Source organism: Psittacula echo, assembly GCF_963264785.1.
Source record: "Psittacula echo genome assembly, chromosome: 18".
NCBI lineage: Eukaryota > Metazoa > Chordata > Aves > Psittaciformes > Psittacidae > Psittacula > Psittacula echo.
Genome location: NC_137754.1, coordinates 3990744 through 4012015, shown reverse-complemented (window position 1 = coordinate 4012015; position 21272 = coordinate 3990744). Strand labels below are relative to the sequence as shown.

Genomic DNA, 21272 nt, shown 5'->3' with positions numbered 1-21272 from the left:
CCTTCGAGGAGCTGAGCTATTTACTAGAGAAGTAATGAGATAATCAAGGAGTCATTTAGACTCCTCTGGAGGTGGATAAGTGCCTCTGGTAAGTTTTCCTTGCTGCCATCCTGCATGGAATGGGTCCACAGGAATATCCCTAGTGACTGGAGAATGAGATATAGCACCCAGTGGAGGGATTGCGGTGTATTTTCCATCCCTGGTGTAATAAAGCAAGCTGATGGTGCTGTGGCCATAGTCCTCAAGCCACATGCGCCTTTTTCCCTGCTGTATTTCCTTGCCTGAAATTTCCCACCCAGACTGCATGGGCAGAGCAATGCAAAGCACTGAGGAAACTGAGGCAGGAAGAGGAGGGAGGTTATACCCAGCAGCAGAGCATCTCTGTGTGTATATACATATATATATATATGTGTGTGTACAACCTCTCAGCACCCCATAAACCCCACATCTCTTGGGTCTTGTTTGCAAGGTGTAACCTCCTCATCACCCTAATGTTGACCCTCTTCCATCTTGTGTTTTCCAAGAACTAGCCAAGTCCTTGGTCTCCAGTTAACACCCGCAGCCCCCACCAGTGCGGGTTCCCTAATTCAGGGGGCTGGTGACAGATATCTCCACACACATATGGCATCCTTACTCCTCTGAGCACATTTTTAGGGCAAAACTTCTCATCCCACCACTCACTTGACTGAAAATAGAACCCTGAATTGGGGATGAAATGCATAGTTGTTGGCTGGGGACCCAGCAGGCAGTTAAGAAGGACGGGTGCCAGGAATATTTTATACACACAAAAAGAGAGAAAAGCAAGAAAAATTTATTTTTTCTTTTTAGAGAAAATGAAGAAAAAGCTGTTTATGGTTTGGATTTGCAAGGATCGTTTTGGAAAAGCTGAGATGCTGCTGCTGGATGGAAGAGGGATGCAGTGTTTGCCTTTCCTGCTGCTGCTTATCACCCAGCCCAGGTGAGGAGCTCAAGCTGATGCTTGTGGGAAAATCATGGAATGGTTTGGGTTTGAAGGGCCTTAAAGCTCATCTAGCTCCAACCCCAGCCTGTCTCCGTAGCAGAAGTGCTCCATTTTCACAGCCTCCCCTGGACTCGCTCCAACTCCATGTCTCTCTTGTGCTGTTACCCCAGAGCTGGATGCAGGACTGCAGAGGGGTCTAAATGTAGATGTAGAGTATTTGGGGCAACAGTGGGTGATGTGAAGAGATATTACATCATATGGATTAAGCACAGGCAGCTTCATGGCTTTACCTTTCTAGAGCGTTCCAAGACACGTATTCTGTTTGGGTTTCCCCAGCCTGTCATGGCTTTGATGGCAGATGGGATGTCTGCCTTTGGGGACATCTTTGCCCAACTGGGGACAGACTGGAGTGGGTTATATGTGAGTCACTACATCAGCTGAGCGTTCAGGGAGTATATTTAATACAAAGTATGGAAATTCCCATTTGCGGGGAGGATTTCGTGATATTTCTCAATGTTTCAGTTGGATTCGCAGCAGAAGCTGGGAAAGGGACGGCTGCCAAAGACTTTCATTTACGCTTGAGAAAAACTTTGCATTTCCTCCCAACTTGGCCCTTCTCATACATTATAAATGTGGTGGCAAAGTCTATTTGGGCTGGAAACAAAGGAAACAGCCAACTAGACCTTGCCAAAGCATCGGCGTCTGGGTGTGATCCATACTAGAGCGGAGATACCCCTGGAAGTGAAGGTCATCCAACCTTCAGGTCTTATGTTGTGATGTGGCAATGTTGTAGCTCCTGGGACCCTTTGGGATAAATTATATAGCCCCAAGCATATGGATGGGTACGATGGTGCTCCCCAAAAATGCATGTTAATCTGCAGTAACCCCTAGCTTGGCACCCAGTCTCACCAAAGCCAGCCCTACAAGTGGAGCTAAGTCAGGCTTTCTTCAGGCAGCGAAGAAAAGAGCTAAGGAAAGAAATGCTCTGCAAAAACCCTATTTGTCCCCTTGGCTTTATTCTGGCTGCAGAGCCCGAGCAGCTTGTAGCTCCAGAGAACTTTTAATAGAAATCTTCAGAATGAAATGGGCTACAGCTGTTTGCCTTGATAAATATATTTTATGCTACATGCTTCAGCCGCCATCTGTTTGCTGATACGAGCATTTCTCCTCTGCAGCAGCTGAAGAGAAGTCATCAAAGGGAATAGCAGGAGATGGGTTTTGTTGCAGGTAGAAGGGAAGAGGTGAAGTGGCCCGTGCAATGGAGTTATTCTGGCGGCTTAATGTGGCAAAACTGTTACAAGAACAAGAGGGAAGGCAGTGGGTGGGCTGGGAGCTGGGGCTTTCAGGGGGAACCTGGTCTTTCTGCTGGTGTTATCCAAGGGGAAATGCTCTGTGTAATACATTGGGCCAGGCTTCTCGAAGGTATTTAGATATTTAGAGGTGTGGGTAGCAGTCTAGGAGGAGTTGCAGCAGTTTTGGTGCTTAATGATCACCGAAAATCGCCTTGCTACATCAGAAAATCCCATGAGGTGGTTTTATGCACCCAAATAAAAGACATGGTCTGGCTTGTGCTCCTTTCCTTGCCTCTCTCTATCCCCAGAGAGGAAAAATTCCCTTCTGCAAAAGTACTTAAAGAACTTCAGAAGAGGGGAGACTGAGATGAGCTCTTAGGCAGAAGCTCTGCCCTGTGAGGGTGCTGAGAAGCTGGCACAGGGTGCCCAGAGAAGCTGTGGCTGCCCCATCCCTGGCAGTGTTCAAGGCCAGGTTGGACACAGGGGCTTGGAGCAAGCTGCACCAGTGGAAGGGGTCCCTGCCTGTGGCAGGGGTTGGAGCTGGGTGAGCTTTAAGGTCCTTCAACCCAAACCATTGTGGAATTCTGTGACTCTATGAACCACCTGCATTGGTGTAAAAGCACCATGAGCGTCGTGTCTCTAGTGGTTTTTCCCCTGCCTTCCGAGCAGCATTTCTCCAGCAGAGACATTCAACTTCCCCTGCTTTAGAGAGGAAACTATTCCAGATCAATGTATAACCTCTCAGCAACAGAAAGCCCACCACCATCCTGATAGTGTTGGTTTGATAGCTGTTTGTGCTTGCAGTCAAAATCCTTGCCTTGCTGCTCTCATAAAAGCATTGCTGAAGTGCCAGTAAAACCTCATGTGAGCTGCAGGATGTGGGAACATTTGCACAAGCATCCTGGACATATCCACAGATACTGACCTTCTTGGAAATACTCACTGATTCCTAGAGATTTGGACTGTCTGGGGATCTGGGCTGACTTCCAGACACAAAGAATAATGTCAGAGTCAGGTTTTATTTTCCTGCTCCCCTGCTATCCTATTCACACCCTCAGTGGCACGGCTATGCTTAACTTGGGTATGTAATAGCTGGCTGTCACTGGCACTCGCATGCCTAGGTGACAGGTGCCCTAGCCAGAACATGGCTTATTATACTGATTATTGCTATCATTGCTATGATTACTGTATTCTTCTATATTGCCTAGATGGCTCAGCCAAGGTCAGGGCTGCAGGAGGTGCTACAGAAATGTATAGGGAAAGGGAGATCCATATCCAGAGGGACTTGTAATTAGGCGGCTGGGCAGAGATGAGGTGTCCTGGCTGGAAGGGGAGTAGTGGCACAGGTTTAACTGTGTTGTGCTAAATCCTGTCAGAGGTTGACATCAGATGCAGTGCTGAAGGCAGCAAAATGTGTCTGCAAGTGGAGGTGCTATGGGTGACCCAGGGACATGGGCCTGGATTAAGGGCACACTTACTCCTGCGAGTGATTCCTTTCAGCAACACCAGGCACTGAATCACTGGTCTGTGATCCTGTAAAATTAACAATGCCCCACTATAAATAACTGCTTTCTAATGTGCTGTCATTCGAAGGCTCTTGGAACGGCTCAGCCCATGTGAGCAAAAGTTTTAATGACTGCAGTGTAAATTGCCTGTGGGAGAGGGTTGGAACTGGATGAGTTTTAAGGTCCCTTCCCACCCGAACCAGTCTGGGATTCTGTGTTTTGTTCCCCAAAACTGAGCAACAGCATCTTCTGCAAGGTATTTGCCTCCATCAACAGGTGCCGTGCCGTGGCTACCCTTGCTGCTGCCCTTTAATGGTGTCAGCTCGGATGTGTTTCACTTTGCACACAGCTCGGAGTTCTGTTGTCTTGGTTCTTCTCCTCCCAAGCAGATCCCAAAGGCTCCTGGCCTCCTTGGGGCTGCAAACCCCATGTGTCCATCCCCAGCCCGCTTCATACCCTGGGAGCTACTGCTGGTCCCAGGGATGGGATAATGAGTCCCCCTGTGCATCGCATGTGCTGCTTGCACATAACAAAACATCTCCTCTCCCAGGATAAAGGGGACAAATTAAGACATGCCAAAGTGCCCAGAAGTTCTGGTTCACTGTCACCATAAGCACACATTAGGATGTGCAAGGATGCTGGTGATGAGGTGGCTGGGAAGGGGGAGATTGCTGTGGGCTTTATGTTTGTTCTGAAGGGCCAAAAAAGAGGAAAAGACAATAACATTGACTTTATCTTTTTTTGTTTCCCTAATAGGCCCCAGGAATTTGCAGGCACACAGAGACATACAGAGTGATGCTTCCCTTTCATTACCCAGGGAAAGAGGCTGAAGGCACAGTGGGGAGGTGAAGAGGGAGATCCTCAGAGCATTGTTTGCAGTGATTGCTGCAAGAGTTTTGAATCAAAAGGGCCTAGAAAACATTAAATCACTCAAGAAGGCATATTGTGTTCTGGGGGAAACCGAGGCATGGGATGTTTTAGTCCCAAAAGCACCCACAAAGGTGACATGTTGGGGAAGCCTGTCCTCAAAAGCTTGCTATTTAAGAGGAAACAAAAGTTATCATGGCTCCAGGTGAAATAAAGGGTTCCTTTTGCATTTGTCCCCAGCAAACCACGCAACAGCACCTTCTGCGAGGTGTCTGCATCTGCAAACAAAGCACTGAAATGGCCAGTTTTAAAGGAGGAGATGGGTGAGCTGGAGACATGGCTTATTCCCCAGCTTCAATCTGGGTGTCTGATGCTCTTCTCTGCAGCCACCTTCCATTTATTTCCTGTTTATAAAACTTCCCAGCTTGCAGGAATGAAATTCTGATTTTGGGGTGTTTATTCATTGAGGACATTGATGGTTTGGGCTTTTTTATTCTATAAAACTTCTCCTGCAAGCAATAAACTTTTCATGCCAAAGATTTTCACTCCAGTTGGGCAGTTTTAACTCCTTTTGAACTCACTATCAATGGCTCTCACTGAAAAAAATTAATTAGGTTTTAAAGTGAGGGCAAATGTTTCCAAAATAGAGGAAAAATTCCAAATAAAACTTAAGGTTATCAGAGTGAACAGTTTGGTTGGTGTGCACCATTTGAATTTAGCAGTTGCAGAGGAGTTTTCAGAGGATTGGTTAACATTCCCCATCTGAGACAATGTTTTTATTCCCAAATTGCCAGCAAACCCAAAAAATTCCATTTCCCTCTCCCTTTGTAAGTGAATATCCACGGGGGTATTTGATAGCTGTAATTTACTCTTCAAGCTGTGTAATTAGCCACCTCAATTAAATGGCATCGTTTCTATCTTTGCTCGAAGAATAAACTATTCCATTGCAAAAACAAACGCCTTTTCCTCGAGCAAATCCCACGGACAGGCTGAAATTTCGCAGCCAATTTCTGCTTTCAGCCCGTGCTCACGCTTGTCACAAGGTTTGAAAGCTTTTTCTGGGGGGAAAAAAAGGCAGAAATGGGGCTGAATATTGACTCACAGCTCTTGCTCATCACCCTGGAGCAGCAGCCTGCCCAGGGAGGTGGGAGGATTTGGATATATGTTGGTGAATGGGGTTTTTTTTCCCACTATACTGCAGGGTTTGGGGATTCATGGCATGGGAGAAGGGGAATGAGCTGCAGGGTTATCCAGAGGTTTCCTTTTATACCTGAAAGCACCAAAAGCAGTGCAGAACAATCTTTTTTTTCTCCTATTTTTACAGCAGATAAAATGACCCCTATTTCTAACAAAGAAAGAAATCATTTCCCAAGAAGGTCAGGAACTGGGAATCTCCAGCATCCCATTTCCCTCCCCTTCCCTGCACTTGGAGTTGTCTTTCTTATCTGAGCGTAAAACCCTGCTCAGCCTCATGTTAGAATCTCTGCTTGCCTTGAATTTTAGGATGTAGCTAGATATAGGTATAGGCTCTGTAATCTGGGCACATTATTTACCAGGAGCACTTGTCCGAAGCCGATCTCAGGAGATTCACTGGGTGCCGAGCTGGAGTTACAGCTTCCACACAATAAAAAGGGGAGAAGGAAAAGAGGGAAATTGCCTTATAAAACCCACAAGGACTTTGGCTTTCTATTTATTTTTTGCTGGAGCTCTTAAACTCAAGGCTGGCTTCTGAGCCTGCTCAGTCCTTGTCTTGTTCCTGCCAGCCTTGAGAGACAGAACTTTCCTTCCCTATTCTTCTTAGCATAACAATCTCTTGTTAACATAATAAGGTTAATTCTTGGGCTGCAATCAGGAAGCCTCACTCTTTCCGAGCCCTAAAGAATATCCTTCTCTTGCCACATTTATAAGGTAGTGCTTTTTTGTTGTCTTTCCTTCCCCCCCCCCCCTTTTTGCATTGAAAAGAAGGAAATCTTGTAATCTTGAGATAAATATAACAGTGTGGAAGCTTCCCATTCTCCTCCAATCTGATTGCAGTGGCAGCAAAAGGACATGGGCCTAATTAAAGTGCCAATCAAGCAAAAATGGGATTCATTGTTTTTATACAAACCTTCCATTTAACTCCTTACTGCTCCTTCATCATTTCATATGTGCCCTGTGTTCATACATGCTCTGTGTTTGGTTTGTTTTCCTGAGCAAAAGAAGCCCAAGCGAGGTCTCATAAAGAGCTTATGGTATTAAACTCCCCCAAAAAGGATACTAAAAGCCATATAACTGGTAAAGAGGACAAGGTCTGCCTGTGTCCGACAGCCTCATTGCTTACTTTCCTTCTCAGCTCCCTACAGCCAGCTCCTCTCCCGCAGACCACGGGGGGAGCTGTGGAGCTCTCTGCCTTCCTCCAAGCTCCCTGCTGAGCCGGAATGTTTTATGGGACCGGGAAAAAACTGGGATTAGATGGTAATTCTTAGCAAGGACTAACGCAGTGCAGTGTCTGGCATGTTCCAACACGTGAATAACACCCTAATCCAGAGTTTTCACAGTTTTCTGGTGGATTGAGACAATCTGAATTGTGTGTCAGAGGGTGAAATCTGACCAGCTCGACTGAGAGCCCGTTCCCAACGCATCTGAAACAGGAGCTGAGAGTTCTACAAGAGCAGGTTTGCTGAAAGGTTCTTTGATGCTCCCTATATCCATTCAGATCAGAACGGCAATGATCTCCTAGCCCCAGGAAATACCTTGGGGAGCTTCACCCCACGGTTTGGAAGCATCCACCCCTCTTCAGTATCAACTCTGCAGTGCTCCAAAAACCTCCTACTGTCAGAGACAGGCTGAGATGCATCCAACCCATCCACGTCCAAAGCTGCAGCAGGTTCAACTCAGCTATTTTAACCTCGCAGCACTGGGACCACTGACAGAAAAGCAGACAAGCAGCTGAATGCAAAGCACAACATTAAAATAACTTGGCATTAAAAGACCTGCAGGAAAGGCTGCAGCAAAGCATCCGAAGGATGTTGCAAGGCTGATGTTGATTAAGTTAGGAAGGGCCAACGAGAAACCAATTGGTGACGGTGCTTGGCCATCCTTGCGATTTCAAATCCATCTCCACTGCCATGTCCCCTGGTGCACTGCAACCAGCTTTAGCTGCAGTGGCACGTGGCTGCGAGCAGCAAGCAGGGTGGCTGTGGGAAACTAGGGGAGGGATTGGGGAAGGGGTTATTTGCTGAGGACCTGTGTATTAACCAGACACTCTTCCAGCCTTGGGAGCATTGCTCCGTGTGTGATGGGAGGTCCCGATCGCATCCTTGCTCCTGCCCGCTGTTTGACACCCAGCTTCAGCCTTCCCATGGGGCTGACCCCATAGGAAAGGGGATGGCAGGTTGGAATGGGAAGCCAAGCTGTCCCCACTTGCATCCAAAATGTCGTCGGAGCCCTTTCATTTGTTGTTTTTACCCCTCAAGGCCACACTGCCTTTCTCCCCCTATTGCTGCTTCTAGGTCCGTATTGCTCCCAGACCTGCTGTACAAGAGCTTTATCAAGTGCCACAAGCTGAGGGTTTTTGGCAGCTGTCCATAGGGCTGGGAGAAAAAGGAGACAAGGAGAAAAAAGAGCTCAGGCATAAATCTGCTTCCCTGGCCTTTGCCTGGGTTGCTTTCAGAGAGGGTCTGGTGGGAGAAGTGCGAAGGGGCTGGCACTGTTTTGGCTGGGCGTGCATTGAAAACCAAGGCAGTGCCATAGCTGGAGTGTGGCAATTCAATCCCCCTCGTGTCCCCAGTGCAGGGGCTGGCATAGCTGGGGGCTCTTTGGAGGCAGCTGCCTTCAGTTCTGTGTGGAAAAGCAGTGGTGGCCATGCCTACCTGTTGCCAAATGGAAAGGTCTCCCCATGTTTTATTCCCCCCCTCAAGAAGCATCTCAGGAAAGTGGTGATCAGTCTCCTCCACCCCATCATCCCAATCATTTTGCTTTGCAATTTGGAGACAGCTCATGCTTTGAAGCATTTGTCTTGCAAATGGGCTTGATAGCAGTGTTCCAATACCTAAATTCGGCTGACAAGAAAGCTGGAGAGGGGCTTTGGAGGAGGGCCTGTAGGGAGAGGCCAAGGGGGAATGGCTTTAACCTGCCAGAGGGGAGATTGAGATGAGCTCTTACGCATAAGATCTTCTCTATGACGGTAGTGAGGTTCAGGCACAGGGTGCCCAGAGAAGCTGTGGCTGCCCCATTCCTGGAAGATGAGCTTCAAGGTCATTTTCATCCCAAACCAGTCTGTGATTCTATGATTCTATGATTCGAATAGTCAAGAAAGGTGAGCAGCACCTTGCTGAGGGGGAAACTGAGGCACCATGGGCTGAATTTCCCAAAGACCATGGGGAAAGCTCTGCAGCAAGAGCAGGAGCAGGCTCTGAGTTCCCAGCTCAGTGTTTCTATGGCAGGATTCTGCACAGCTTTCACTTGTCATCTGTATTTATAAACAACAAGGGAAAGATTCCATGATTCTATGATTCTATGATTTTATAAACCAGAGGAATGTGTGATTATGTTCCTCTGTATCCCTCTATAAGGTGCTTGGCTTAGCTTTGTAGCACACAAGAATGAAATGAATCTGAGTTGCTGCTGTCCTGCTGCTTTCTGTCACTTTCTGTCAATATTGCTTCATTTATATCAAGTTCCTTACATGGTTTATATTATTCTTTCTTCTTTTCCCCTCATTTTGCTGCAGCATTTCTGAACATTTTGTTTCTTGCACTTCTGGGTAAATAGCCTGGAAGTAAGAGAGTCAAAGGCACGCAGGATGGATTTGCTTTCATTGTTGAGATGTTTCATATCTATTGCACTTGTCAATGTGGAATACCAGAAATATATAGCAAAAAACAAGGGGAAAAATAAGGGAAAGATGCCTTGTTCATCCTCCCGGAATTTCAGCAAGGAAGAGGTTGATCATCTGGGCTTCCCAGCCTTTAGCATTGCTCTTTCCTATTAAACATAGCATGGAGCCGGTTTCCAACCCCCAAATGATGCAGGAAGACCCCAGATTACATGGGGAGATAAAGTTGTGATCCCACTACATCAGGGTCTGGAAGCAGAAGGATGCAAAGGGACCCAGCGTGGGGTTCCCACTGCCAAACAGAAACCCATCGACAAGGGTAGGTCTGCACAGCATCAGCTTAATATTCCTCCCTAAAGGCCATTTCCCCCAGCTCCGTGATTTTCTCAGCTTTTTTAATTGGAATGATTCATTTCCTTCAGCAAAGCATGGCAGATTTAAATGAGATACCCAAAAAAAGAGCATTTAATAATCAGTTTGCGCTTGATTCTGTCGCCTGGAATAACGTGGTCGTGCAGGTAAAGGGAAGGGAGGCTTTCAGGATGATGCTCAGAGCTGCAGCGAGCCCAAATTATGTCAGAAACCTGGTTCTTTTAACATGCCTGGTCTTCTAAATCAAATTTGACTAGCAATGGAGTCGAAACCACAAAGGTAATCAGTTAATAAAACTTTGCACTTACATGCTACTTTCATTCAAGGATTTAAAGCCCTTTGCAAAGGTCAGTATTACAATGATGAGAATTTTCCAGCTGAAATGTTTTCACTGGGAAGGAGAGAGAGAGAAGAAAAAAAAAAAAGGAAGAGAGAAAAATATTCTCTTTTCCTGGAAGTTGGAAATTGTGCTGGTTTTAATGCAGGCGAGAAGTAATACTCTTTGTAAGGGGGAAAATAAATCGCTATGAAAATGTTAATGGTGTTTTGAAGCTTCACAGAAAAGCCTTAGTTGTGTAGCAGCCTTAATACACAGCAGCACCCCCAGTCTGCAAGCAAACAACCTTCTGCAGAATAAACTCAAACACAATGGGGAAAGTCGCCGGATTATTTAGAAATCTAATTCCCACTGAAATCAGGCACTGAGCATTTTATTCAACATGCATTTAAATCAGTGCTGCTGCCAGAGCAAAGAAACCACCTGTAACCTCTCCCCAGTCCTGCCTTGCTGGGTAGACACAGAAATCCAGCTGCATCCTAGGCTGCATCCTCAGAGCATGAGGTCATGGAGGGGTTTCACCCCCTCTGCTGTGCAATGGGGAGACCCCTCCCCTGCTAGTCCTGATCCAGCTCTGGGGCAACACAAGAGGGACATGGCGCTGTCGGAGCGAGTCCAGAGGAGGCCATGGAGATGCTGCAAGGGCTTGGAACAACCTGGTCTAGTGGAAGGTGGCCTAGGGGTTGGAACTGAATGAGCTTTAAGGTCCTGCCCAACCCAAACCATCCTATGATTCTATGATGACAGGTACTCAAGCAGGCAGGGGTGGGAAAACCCAACATGCATGGCCAAAAAAAATCAAATAAGCTTTATTCCCTTAGGGATGCAAGCTAAAAATAATAATAATACTAATAAAAGATCTTTTCATTTCCAGGGCGACTGCTGCTCCGCAGCGAGTGAAGCATGCACGCACCAGCCTGAGACACTTGTGCTTCAATCAATAAATCTCAGTTCACTGCTGCTCCTAAGGCAGGTTTAACCCAACCGGCATCGGTTTAGCTCATTAGCACAACTGCACTTGGGAGAGTTAGCCCTGCTTAGCTAAACCAGGGCAAGTAACCCCAAAACCAGAGCACATATCCACATGCAGACACTTTAGTACAACATGGAGAGCACTAGCAATCCCCTCAAAGGCTCACCTTTCACACAGCAGTGAGTAATTAGAGTCCACAGCTGTAATTACTTCGACATGCTCAGGGTCATAAGTTCACTAAGGGGCCCCACCTGCCCTTTTGGGCTCTAGGGTGGAGGTGAGGGAGTCTCAGGCCTTGGTGGCTGTGCAGTGTGATGGTAAGTGCTGCTTTTATTGCTTTGGTTTTATTTTGAAGCCCTTCTGCTCTGTCCCTAACCTCTCGCTGGGCAAAAATGAAATTAAAGGGAGAGAAAGAGCAATCCCCATAAGCTCAAAAATGGTGATTAAAGGAAAGAAATCCTTTCCTTTTCATCTTCTTCCTCTTCCCTGCACCCTTGCTTTGAAAGGGTTTCATCCCCCCCAGAAAAACGCACTTTATTTTGGGGTATATTTTAGTGGTTTTAGTTTCATTTTCCACTCCTGGCTTTGGGGGGGGATTATCTTTGGAGGTCGGGGTGCCTCTAAGCCCACTCCTAGGGGGTCAGGCTGCAAATGGGGAGCTCAGACTCCCTCCACCGCCTTTTCCCCATTCATGACCTGTATGAGGCTGCCGGCTGTGAGGTTGTAACTTATTACAGAGGTGTCTGTGTGTGTATTTTACGTGCACTTCATACCTCCAGATCCCAGAGAGCTGCGGGAGAGCCCGTCTGCCCTCCAGGCGACCCCTCAAAACGTTTATACATCGAAGGGGAAGGTATTCAGGTGCCCTGTTGGGGTAGAAGCAGCACTGCGGGGTGCATAAAGGACCCCCCTTAGCCCAGTCTGAAGCTCCCCCTCCCCGCGCATCCCATGCCGGGCTGTCGTGCGCCGTCCCCCGGCTGCGCGTAAGTTACTCCCCCTTTAACCATCACTTTGCTGCCGTTTCTCCCTCCCCTTTTCTCTCTTCCCCCCCCCTCAAAAGGCAGGCAGCGCGGCGAGGCTCGCTCCGCCAGTCAAGGCAGCGCTGCCGGGGGAGGAGCTGGGGGGGGGCGGCGGCGATGGAGCCGGGCGAGCGGAGCCGGCGGGCGGCGGCGGCGGCCTGACCCCCCCCCCCCATCAATCAACAGCATTACCCCTTCCCGGAGCCCCCCGAGCCCACCCTGAGGAATGAGCGCTTTCCAGGCAGACCTCCTCCTCCTCTTCCTCGGATGCTTCCTCCTGAGCCACGGTAGGACCCGGCGCCGCACTTGAGTTTCCGAGCGGGGCGGACTGGAGGAGCTGGGGGAGTCCTCCTGTTTCGGGGGTCTGTTGGTGGTGATGGGGAGGGTGGTGGTGGTAATTCTGCTTTTTGCCCCTTGCATAAGGGGTTAAAAAGGTGGGGGAAGAGCGGAGGATTGCAGAGTTTTCATGGCGAGACAGCTTATCTTTTCCTTCTTTAAAAAAGGATAAATCTTTAGCATGCAAGTGAGTTCTTTCTGTTCCAGCTCCGTTAATTAGATCGTGTTTGTGTGTAAACATGGCTTTGCTCAGCAACAGCCCCCCCCGCCCGCGCCCCGCTTTCCCCATTGACGCCCCGTTCCTTCGTGGATGCTGAATTTCGGGGAGGGGGGAGGCTGGCTCCAGACCTCCTGCGATTCCAGAGCTGGGGCAGGGGCCGATTTGCTCCTAGGAAGCTTGGAAAGGGGGAGAGAGTTGCTTTGAATCCCCCTCCGAAGGGAGGTGGGGAGCCCCTGCGGTTACTGGGGGGGGTCACACCGGGTCCCCCTCTCCCCAGCAGCGTGGGAGCTGGGGCAGGAGCGTGGGAATGTACCCTGCAACTTCATTCGCTGCTTTTCTCCCCCCGCCTTGATGAGAAACAAAGATGGATTTAGGGAGTGGGGGGGTGTTCTGGGAGGCTGTGTTTGCCGCGGTGCTGTGTGCCTGGTCCCTGGGTTATTTGTCACCTGTGGAGGATGCTGAGCTACAGCCAGCCCCAAGCTTTCGCCTATCTGCTGCCCATCCCCATGGTGTCAAGCACCATCTGCGCCGCGCCGCCGTGGTCCCGAAGGCAGCTTTTGTGAGGGTATGGCTTGGGGTTGCTTTAAAATTAAAGAAGGGGGGAAAACCAAACCCAAACCCACGCAGCTAGTCCATCTGTTGATTAAATGAAGGATAAAAGTTTTGGAGAGAGCAGTGCTTCTCAACGGGCAGCTGGTTTTTTGCTTAGCCAGACATTATTGCTGAACGGCCCCCACCATACGCTGTGTTTCGCCCTATTCCCTGAGCAGGGACGCTGTGCTTAGAGGTGGCTGCTCTCCTGGTTGTCCTTCCCTCTTCTTTCCCTGTGCTCGGATGTGATACTCGGCTCCCACGCTGCCCTCCCTTCCCCTTTTCCCTTTCCTTCTCTCTGCATGTACTAATATTCCTTCAGGGAGAAAGCTGTGTTTGCATTCGCCTTTGCTTCTGCACAAAAGAAACCCACTGTGCCTTCAGTGTGGGTTTCTGGCTGAACAAATCCGAACTCTCCCTGTTACAGCAGGGCATCTGCCGGTCCAGGGGTAGACACGATGTGGAAGCTGATGTTGGCCTTCTTGCATCCCTCCCTGCTCCCATGGATCCCTCAGCTCCCTGCAGGTCAAATGGCAGTTTGCTAGCGGAGCTGAGTAACTTTGTGTGTGTGGGGATTTGTTTCTTTTTCCCCTCCCTTCCTCCCTTTTGCAGCCATTATTCTTAATAAGGGCTAATGCACTTTTTAATAGTGCTTGTGCTCGAAAGCTGCTCCTTGGCTCTGCTGCACATAGCCTGAGCTCTGCTGGTTTGTCTCCCCTGTCTGTACCGTCAGGAGTGTGCATCTGGTACCTTGCTTATTCATGCCAGGTTATGAGGCGCAGAGAGTGTCTTGCAGAGTGGTTTTTGGCTGTTTATTCCCGCAGGATGAACCAAATGCATTGATTGCTATGGAGCTGCTGCTCGCAGTGCAGGAGAAAGGGGCTGTTGGCAGCGTTGTGGCTTTCCGCTTTGGGGTGAAACCGTGCAAATGGACCCTAATAGGATTTAATGCAAAGGATGCCTTAGACCACATGGTACTTTGGGGGAGAAAAGGCCTGGATGTGGGAACTGGAGCTTATTTTTCCAGTGTATGTAGTGTTTGCCTCCCCTGAAGTAGCTGCTGTGGTTGTTTTGGAGTGTCCAGATGTGGTGGCCTTCTCTTTCAGCTTGTAAGGACTGGTAGGCTGTGGGGATGGGATGAGTTCTGTGTTATGAGGGCAGTCATGCCTTACTCTGGAGGGAGCTGCTGGGCCAAAACTCACTTGAAGAAACAACTGAAATCACTTGACCCTGCCCAGCAGGAGTTTCAGTAGCTCCTTTCTATAGGCAAGGAGCAGGCAGGGCTGCTGTTTCCTTGCCTGCAGCACTGAAGTGGCTCGAAGGGATTTGCCATAATAAGGCAGGCAGGACTTAAATCCCTCTGAGCGGTGGCCAGCAGGGATGGGAGGATCACCTCTGCTGAAAACCTTGCCTGGGCTCTGCGGTCTGGGCAGTAGTTTAAAATCAAAGCTGCCTTACACAAAACCTCACCAGGAAGGGATTTTCTACCAGATGCAGATGGAAACCTGGGCTCTTGGCTGCGCTTGCAGGAGGAAGTTGCTTGTTGCTCCCTATCTGGGTGCACACAGGCATCGCTCAGCATAGCAGGAGGATCTGCTTTGCAGCTGACTTCTGTGCTTCCGAGGAAGAACAAATTGCCTTCCCCTGAGCATCCTCTGTCTTTCGCCCTTGCAAACGGTCTGAAGCAGCCTGTGTTTTTTCTGTCTCAAAGTCGATAGGGTCGGTGTTTCCTCTTGAGGGCTGGCTCTCCCCTGGTACTGCTCGCTGTCCCCCTGTCAGGAGGGAAGCTGTCAGGGCCACAGCTTGGGTGGAAGGTGAGATAAAGTCGCAGCACAATTTGACTCCTGCAGAGACTAGATGTGTGGTGCCCCTTGGTGGGAAGAAATCGATGCTGCCACAGAACTGCCTGCCTGGGGAATAGCTTATCCCTCCTTGCTCTGTTCCAGTGTGAGCCAAACTGGGTGATGCTGGAAGCAACTGGGGAAAGTGGGAAGGAGCACTGCTGAAGGTGTATCTGTAACCATCTCCTTCCTCTTCCTGGCCTGTGCTGTAACTAGATGAATTTGGCAGGATCTGAGCTTTACCTTGGATGGGAAGATTTCTGCCTGTCTGGGGCTCTCTTTCCAAAGGCATGTTTGCTTTCCCTCAGGGTGACAAATACCAAGTTCTCTGGTTGTTGCAGGGTATGTTTTTCTCCTTCACAGTTCACTTGGTTCCTCCCTGGAAGCAAATGCTTTGCAATCTTCTGTCAGAGGTGCCCATTATTAGAAGCAGTGCCTCAACTTCCCAGTGGCTTGTAAGGTAGAGAAGGGGGAAATCATGCTGATGGGAGAAACCAGGCCAGTTCCACCCACTAACAGGGGTTAAGACCCGGAGATGGGGATTTGAGCATCTCTGAGGAGGCTAGTGGGTGTCAGGGAGCAAAAATTCAAGTTTACAGAGATGTGTGTACAAGGGCTGGTGACTTCTCTTTTAAGGTGCAAGGGGCATTTGTGGGTCTGGCAGCCATGAATGAATGAGAATTAATTCTTGCTAATGAGAAGCCTGGAAACCTGTGGTTGTAATCCCTCTTGAAAGATAATTCCTCCTGTCATGTGGGAGAGGAGGGTAGCTTTGCAGGAGAAACGTGCTTCCTGAACCCAGGAGGTGAATCCCAGCACTGGGGAGCTGTTTGGGAAGGACAAGAAGCTCATCTGATGCTGCAATGTGAGCAAGTGTTAATGGGGTTTAAAAATTAAGGAGGAGTGCTATCAGCACAAAGTTGCACCTAAAGATGGTTGGGTAGACGATAGTAATGGTTTGGAAGGGTGCTATGTGGAGATGGGAGGTGCTGCTGGTGGGAACCTGGGGGTTTGGCAGGGGCATGCAGTTCACAACCAGGCTGTATGTGAGGGAAGCTGAAATCAGCCTCAAGTTAGAGCTGGTGTTGTGCTATCCTGGAGGACCAGTGCAGGATTGCCTCCTTCCACATCTGTGGTAATGAAATTCCTATTTCTGCATGTTTGCCCATCTTCAGGCCGTGCTTCCTACAGTGAGGGCTGCAGGTGCCTTTGCTCAGATGGGTTTTCTTGTGAGGTTTGTTATTTGAAAGGAACAAGAGGGAGGAGCTGTGGTTGATGTTCAAATGCCCTTTGCCAGAGGGAGGAAAGTGAGGAGAAGCACCTGCCCTGATGCTAACTCTGCATCCCTCCTGGCTCCCTCCCTTCCAATGTAAGGCTGGGGTCCCTGGGCAGTTTGTGCTCAGCACAGAAGATGTCAATGACTTTGTGTTTCTCTGTTGTTTTAGGGGACTCCAAGCAGAGCAGAAATCCCTATCAGGTTACCAGCACTGCATGTCACCAGCTCCTAGTCTCTGTAGCTGGACTGCATATGTTAGAATAAAAAAGCTCAATGCTCTTCTTTCTTTTATAGCTGTAAATAAAGAAGAGAGGCCAATGTGCCCCTTAGGTTGTGTGTTGGCTGAAGATCAAGGGCTTTGAATAAACTGTTTTCCTAGGAGCAGGAATGTGATGGAGAGTGTGGTTCACTTCAAACCTTGGATTAAATGATGGGTTTTGCAAGTTTGTGATGCTCCTGGCTTTCAGCTCTTTAGCAGCTCTGGGCAGAGAGGACTTAGGAAAATGCTGCTGGAGAACTGGCTTTACATCCCTCCCAGCATCCTTCCAGCAGGATTAAACAGCTTTTTAAAATGGTATTTATTTGAAAGACAAGTAAATTTATAACAACAATTGCTGAAGGCCCTAACTGAGCAATGCAAGTCTTTGACTTCATCGAGAGCTACCTCTAGCCAAAGAGAGAGGCAGAGCTATAGTACGAGCTTATTTAATAAATCAATAGGTAGTGAAGCAAATTGGTTATAAATCAGTCTCTTGTTTGCTGAGATTTAAGGCGGTTGTGAGTTTTTGAGGTGGCTTGCCCTGCCTTGAGGGCTGGCACTTGTCCCAGCTCTTGCAGGAGGGGTGTGAATCCATTTGCCTGCTGTATTAATTTCCAGCATGCCAGGAAACGTGTGGGATTTCTTCTCTCTTGGCTGGGAAGAGCTGAAGTTAAAACTCCAGGCTGTGTTTTCCAGGCAAGGGTTGGAGAAGCAGGATACTGATGCTGCTCAAAACCGGGTGTCTATTTCCTGCACCTCAGGGAGCATGTGTACTCCAAACCACTCGAAGCAGAGGAAAACAGTCATTTCTGAGCTGTGCATTGTGGTAGGACAGAGCAAATGCTGGGTTCTGGCCTTGGAAACTGTGGCCCAACAGATGTCCTGGTTCAGTCTGCCTTTTGAGTACAGTCGAGCCTGTTTATCCATCGCCTGGCTGGCAGGACCCATGCTCAAGTGTTTGCCTTTCCCTGGTGGCAGCAGCTTCCAAAGCGGAGCAGAAGGAGCTGCAGGTCACTTGGCTGTCACTTGTGGCTCTTCCTTTTGCTAAATTGCATTAAACAGCTTAAAATCTAAATGTGCTTTGAGTGTACCTCTTAGCGATGGGCTCTGGGCTTCCAGCCTCTCTCAATGTCACATGCTATAGAAGTAGGAGGTGGAACACTCGCATTGTTAAATTCAGATGCTAACTTCGGGATAAGATCTTGTCTTAATGTGTTCATTCACCGCCCCCGATTGCAAACAGAAGCTACAGCGAGCTTTTGGTCTGCTGCTTTTTGGGCAGGATGAGATTGGTTTTTGAGGGCTTTGCCATAACTGCTGCTCATTAACCGTTGATGCAAACATGTCAGGCTTTCAAGTAGGGTAATAGATGCTTTCTTTTGTTTCCAATGACTCTGTGTTTGGTGGAATTGCTGTGCTGCTTTGATATGTATGTGGTCAGATGGTGGCTAATTCACCTCTTAAGTGCTAGTGAATTGATGTTCTTGGGTCTGTTGTTGTCATTTTCAATATGGCATGGGGCAAAGCCATGTGTGTTCGCACCCTGCCTGCTCGCAGGCTGCAGCAAAGCTCAGGAGCCTTTTGGGTGGGCAGCCCTGTCTCTGTGGGAGGGGAAATGCAGAAGATCATAGAATCATGAAATGTTCGATAATGGGTTTTTATAGAGCCCAGCAGGATGCATGCTGCAAGCGAGGGGAGCCTTGCTAATTACACATAAAATACGCACCAGAAGTTAAAGGGGATGAACTTCCTCCAAATTCCTTTTGGATGAAGGATCAAAGCATTATGCTGTGGGTCCAATATTACTTTATTCCCCTCCTCAAGCAGGGATTGAGTGGGAGAAGCCCTTGGGTTTGGAGTCCCACCTTGCATTTTGGGCAGGTATTCACTCATTGACTTAATATTGCCTAGCTCATTAAAAGATCAGAAATGGAGGGCCTGAATCCTTCTCAGCTCCTCCCTGGTATAAATGAGTATTCAAGCTGTATGCTGCCAGTCAGTAAATGTCAATATTGGATAAGTGTTTCCTTTATATCACTGCAATTTAGCATAAGCTGCTTGGAAACAAATGTCTTCCATAAGCATGAGGTGTTTCAGTAAGTACACAGTCAACATTGCTGGGAGGATTAAATAAATGTCAGCCCCACTTGTATGCTCAGTAGCGAGTTAAGACAGCCGAACTTGCATAACGGCCAGCATGGCAGTGACAACAGGAAGGATTTTGCCAAGTCTCTGTGGAGAACATGGGATGGAGGGGAACCCTTTGGATGAAGGTACCTGGATCCTCAGGGGGTGTGGAGATGGGGTGCGAGAGCACCTTACAGCTGATGGGATGGGGTACCAAGGGATGCATGGACCTTCCTTGCAGACTAACAGGTCTGCTCTTTCTTTGGCTCGATGGATCTACCTCTGTGCTTTTCTAGTGCAAACTAGGAGTTGCTTGGCTGCAGCTGGCAAGGCCAAAGGGTGAGGCTTGGCCATCTCCTGGTTTGTGGTGAGGAACGTGATGTGCTTTGAGAGCTGGCTGTCGGTCCTGAGCTTGCCTGCAGCTTCAAGATTCATGAAAGAGTGACATTGGTCCGTGCTGGCAAGGCTTGTGCGTGTGAAGGTGGATGATGGAGATGGTCACTGTTGGCTGCTCTGCCTTCAGCTGTGTGAACGAGAGTGTGTCTCTGCCAAGCAGGCAAGGGCATCTGGCTTCTGTAAAGGGATCTAAATCCAGCCAGTAAGACAAGGTGCTGCTTGATTGTCAGAGGGGCTCAAATCCTCTCCTCAAGCTGTATCTGCAGGAAAACCCTGCTCTCCACCACCCCTCTCTTTGCATCTTTACCACTCACCCTGAAGTGTTGCTGGATGCTGTCTGCCAGCAAGTGGAGAGAACCTGGGAGCATGGCAGGGGGCTGAGCTGGATGCGTTTCCATTTCCAATGATGCGAAACTGCTGCTTTCTCCCCAGCTGGCAAGCAGCTGACTGCAGCCACTTGTTCCCAGCTGCACCAAAATAACTGTAGACAAAATCGTTAGAGTCAGATGAGCCTGATCAGCTCCTCTAATGTTGGTCTGGGCGGCCTTGTTATCCTGCAGAGTGTGTAGTCTAATGACTGGCCATTGCTGTTTCAGGTGACTTAAGCAGAGCATCCCAGTTGTGTTCCAGCAGTCAGAGGCTTTTGCAGCCAGAGCTAACTGTGGCTCTTGCCTCATTAGGCTGCGCATTTACAGCGCTGAACAAAACAGCTTGTGGGCATGCGGGGTGTCTCGATAATTCAGACTAGAGTAGGGATGCACTGGGGTGCACAGAGGAAGGAACACCCGAGTATTCTGGATCTCAAACCAGGTCATCTGGCAGAGCTAATGCAGTTATTATCCTCACTTTGTCTGTTCAGCCTGGCGGTGGCAGCAGCAGCGCTTACATGAGCTGAGCAGCCCGATCCGACCGGTGCTGGGCTCCTTTGGAGCAGGGCAAGGTGACCTGGTGGGCTCCAGCTCTGCGGGAGCATCAGCCTTAAGTGGGGGGGTTCAACCAAGGCTGTTCCCCTTCCTATGCTGTGGAGAGGTTGGGGTAAGGAGAAGAGTTGGGGGGCTTCTGAATTCCCACCCCTCTCCTGAGGAGCAGTGGTTACCCCACTGTGTGGCTGGACCCATCGCCAAGCAACAATGCAGATCCCAAGGTGACCCTGCCAGGGAGCACATCACAGCAGTGCAAGTGCCATGGGCTGGCTGGAAAAGGAGGAAGGGTGAGGGTGTAGGAGAGGGATGTGGGGTTGTGACCCAGTGTTAACATTCATAAGCGTGACAGTGCTGTGCACAGAGGTGATGAACCCCTTGCATGTCCTTGCAGAACATGGAGTATCCTGCAGCAGCAGAGAATGGATGGCTTTGGTAGAGGATGCCTTGCTATGTTCTTCTATAACCTTTTCCACAAGCTAATCATGGAATCCCAGATTGGTTTGGGTTGGAAGAGAACATAAAGCTCATCCAGTTCCAACTCCTTCCATGGGCAGGGACCCCTTCCACTGGAGCAGCTTGCTTCAAGCCCCTGTGTCCAACCTGGCCTTGGACACTGCCAGGGATGGGGCAGCCACAGCTTCTCTGGGCACCCTGTGCCAGCGCCTCAGCACCTTCGTAGTAAATAATTCTTTCCTAATCCCTGAAATGTGGTTTAACGCTCCTCTATTCCTCCTGGCTGTGCCTTTAATAAGCTGGGAGTGATGGGGCCACCCCCCCCCACCCGCAAGTGTTGAAGAAACAGAACCAACAGATGCTAAATTTAGGCACAGCTGTTTGCAGTGTGTTGTCCTCCTGATCACAGTCTGACACTGTCTATGCTTATTCCTCATCTTGTCCAGAGTCTGAAAAGCTTTTAAGATATCAAAGTTTTGAGTGGCTGTAAATTAACTCCTGTCTGAGCTGAAGCTTGACTTGCTGGTAGATTCCTTGTGATTACCTTTATTTGCCTTTATAATGATGGGAATTGCCAGGTCACTTCAAGACAGGTGTTGTCTTTCTGTACCTGGGAGACAACACTGCTGTTTATCCATTGCTTATGAGCTTTCCCACTAAAGACCAAGGGAAACACCTCCAGCCCTGCTGTCCCATAGCCTTTATGTG

At 48.9% G+C, this 21272-nt stretch overlaps 1 protein-coding gene across 1 annotated transcript in view; it reads left to right on the top strand.

Annotated features, from left to right (window-relative positions):
• Positions 1–12368: 12368 nt before the first annotated feature.
• The window catches only part of KIRREL3 (kirre like nephrin family adhesion molecule 3), a gene marked incomplete at both ends in the record, with an annotated part of 271688 nt that continues 262784 nt past the window's right edge, over positions 12369–21272 (top strand). Inside the window, one exon of the mRNA XM_080631735.1 lies at positions 12369–12429. Coding sequence (XP_080487861.1) covers positions 12369–12429 — 61 coding nt within the window. The remainder of the gene's footprint in view (positions 12430–21272) is intronic.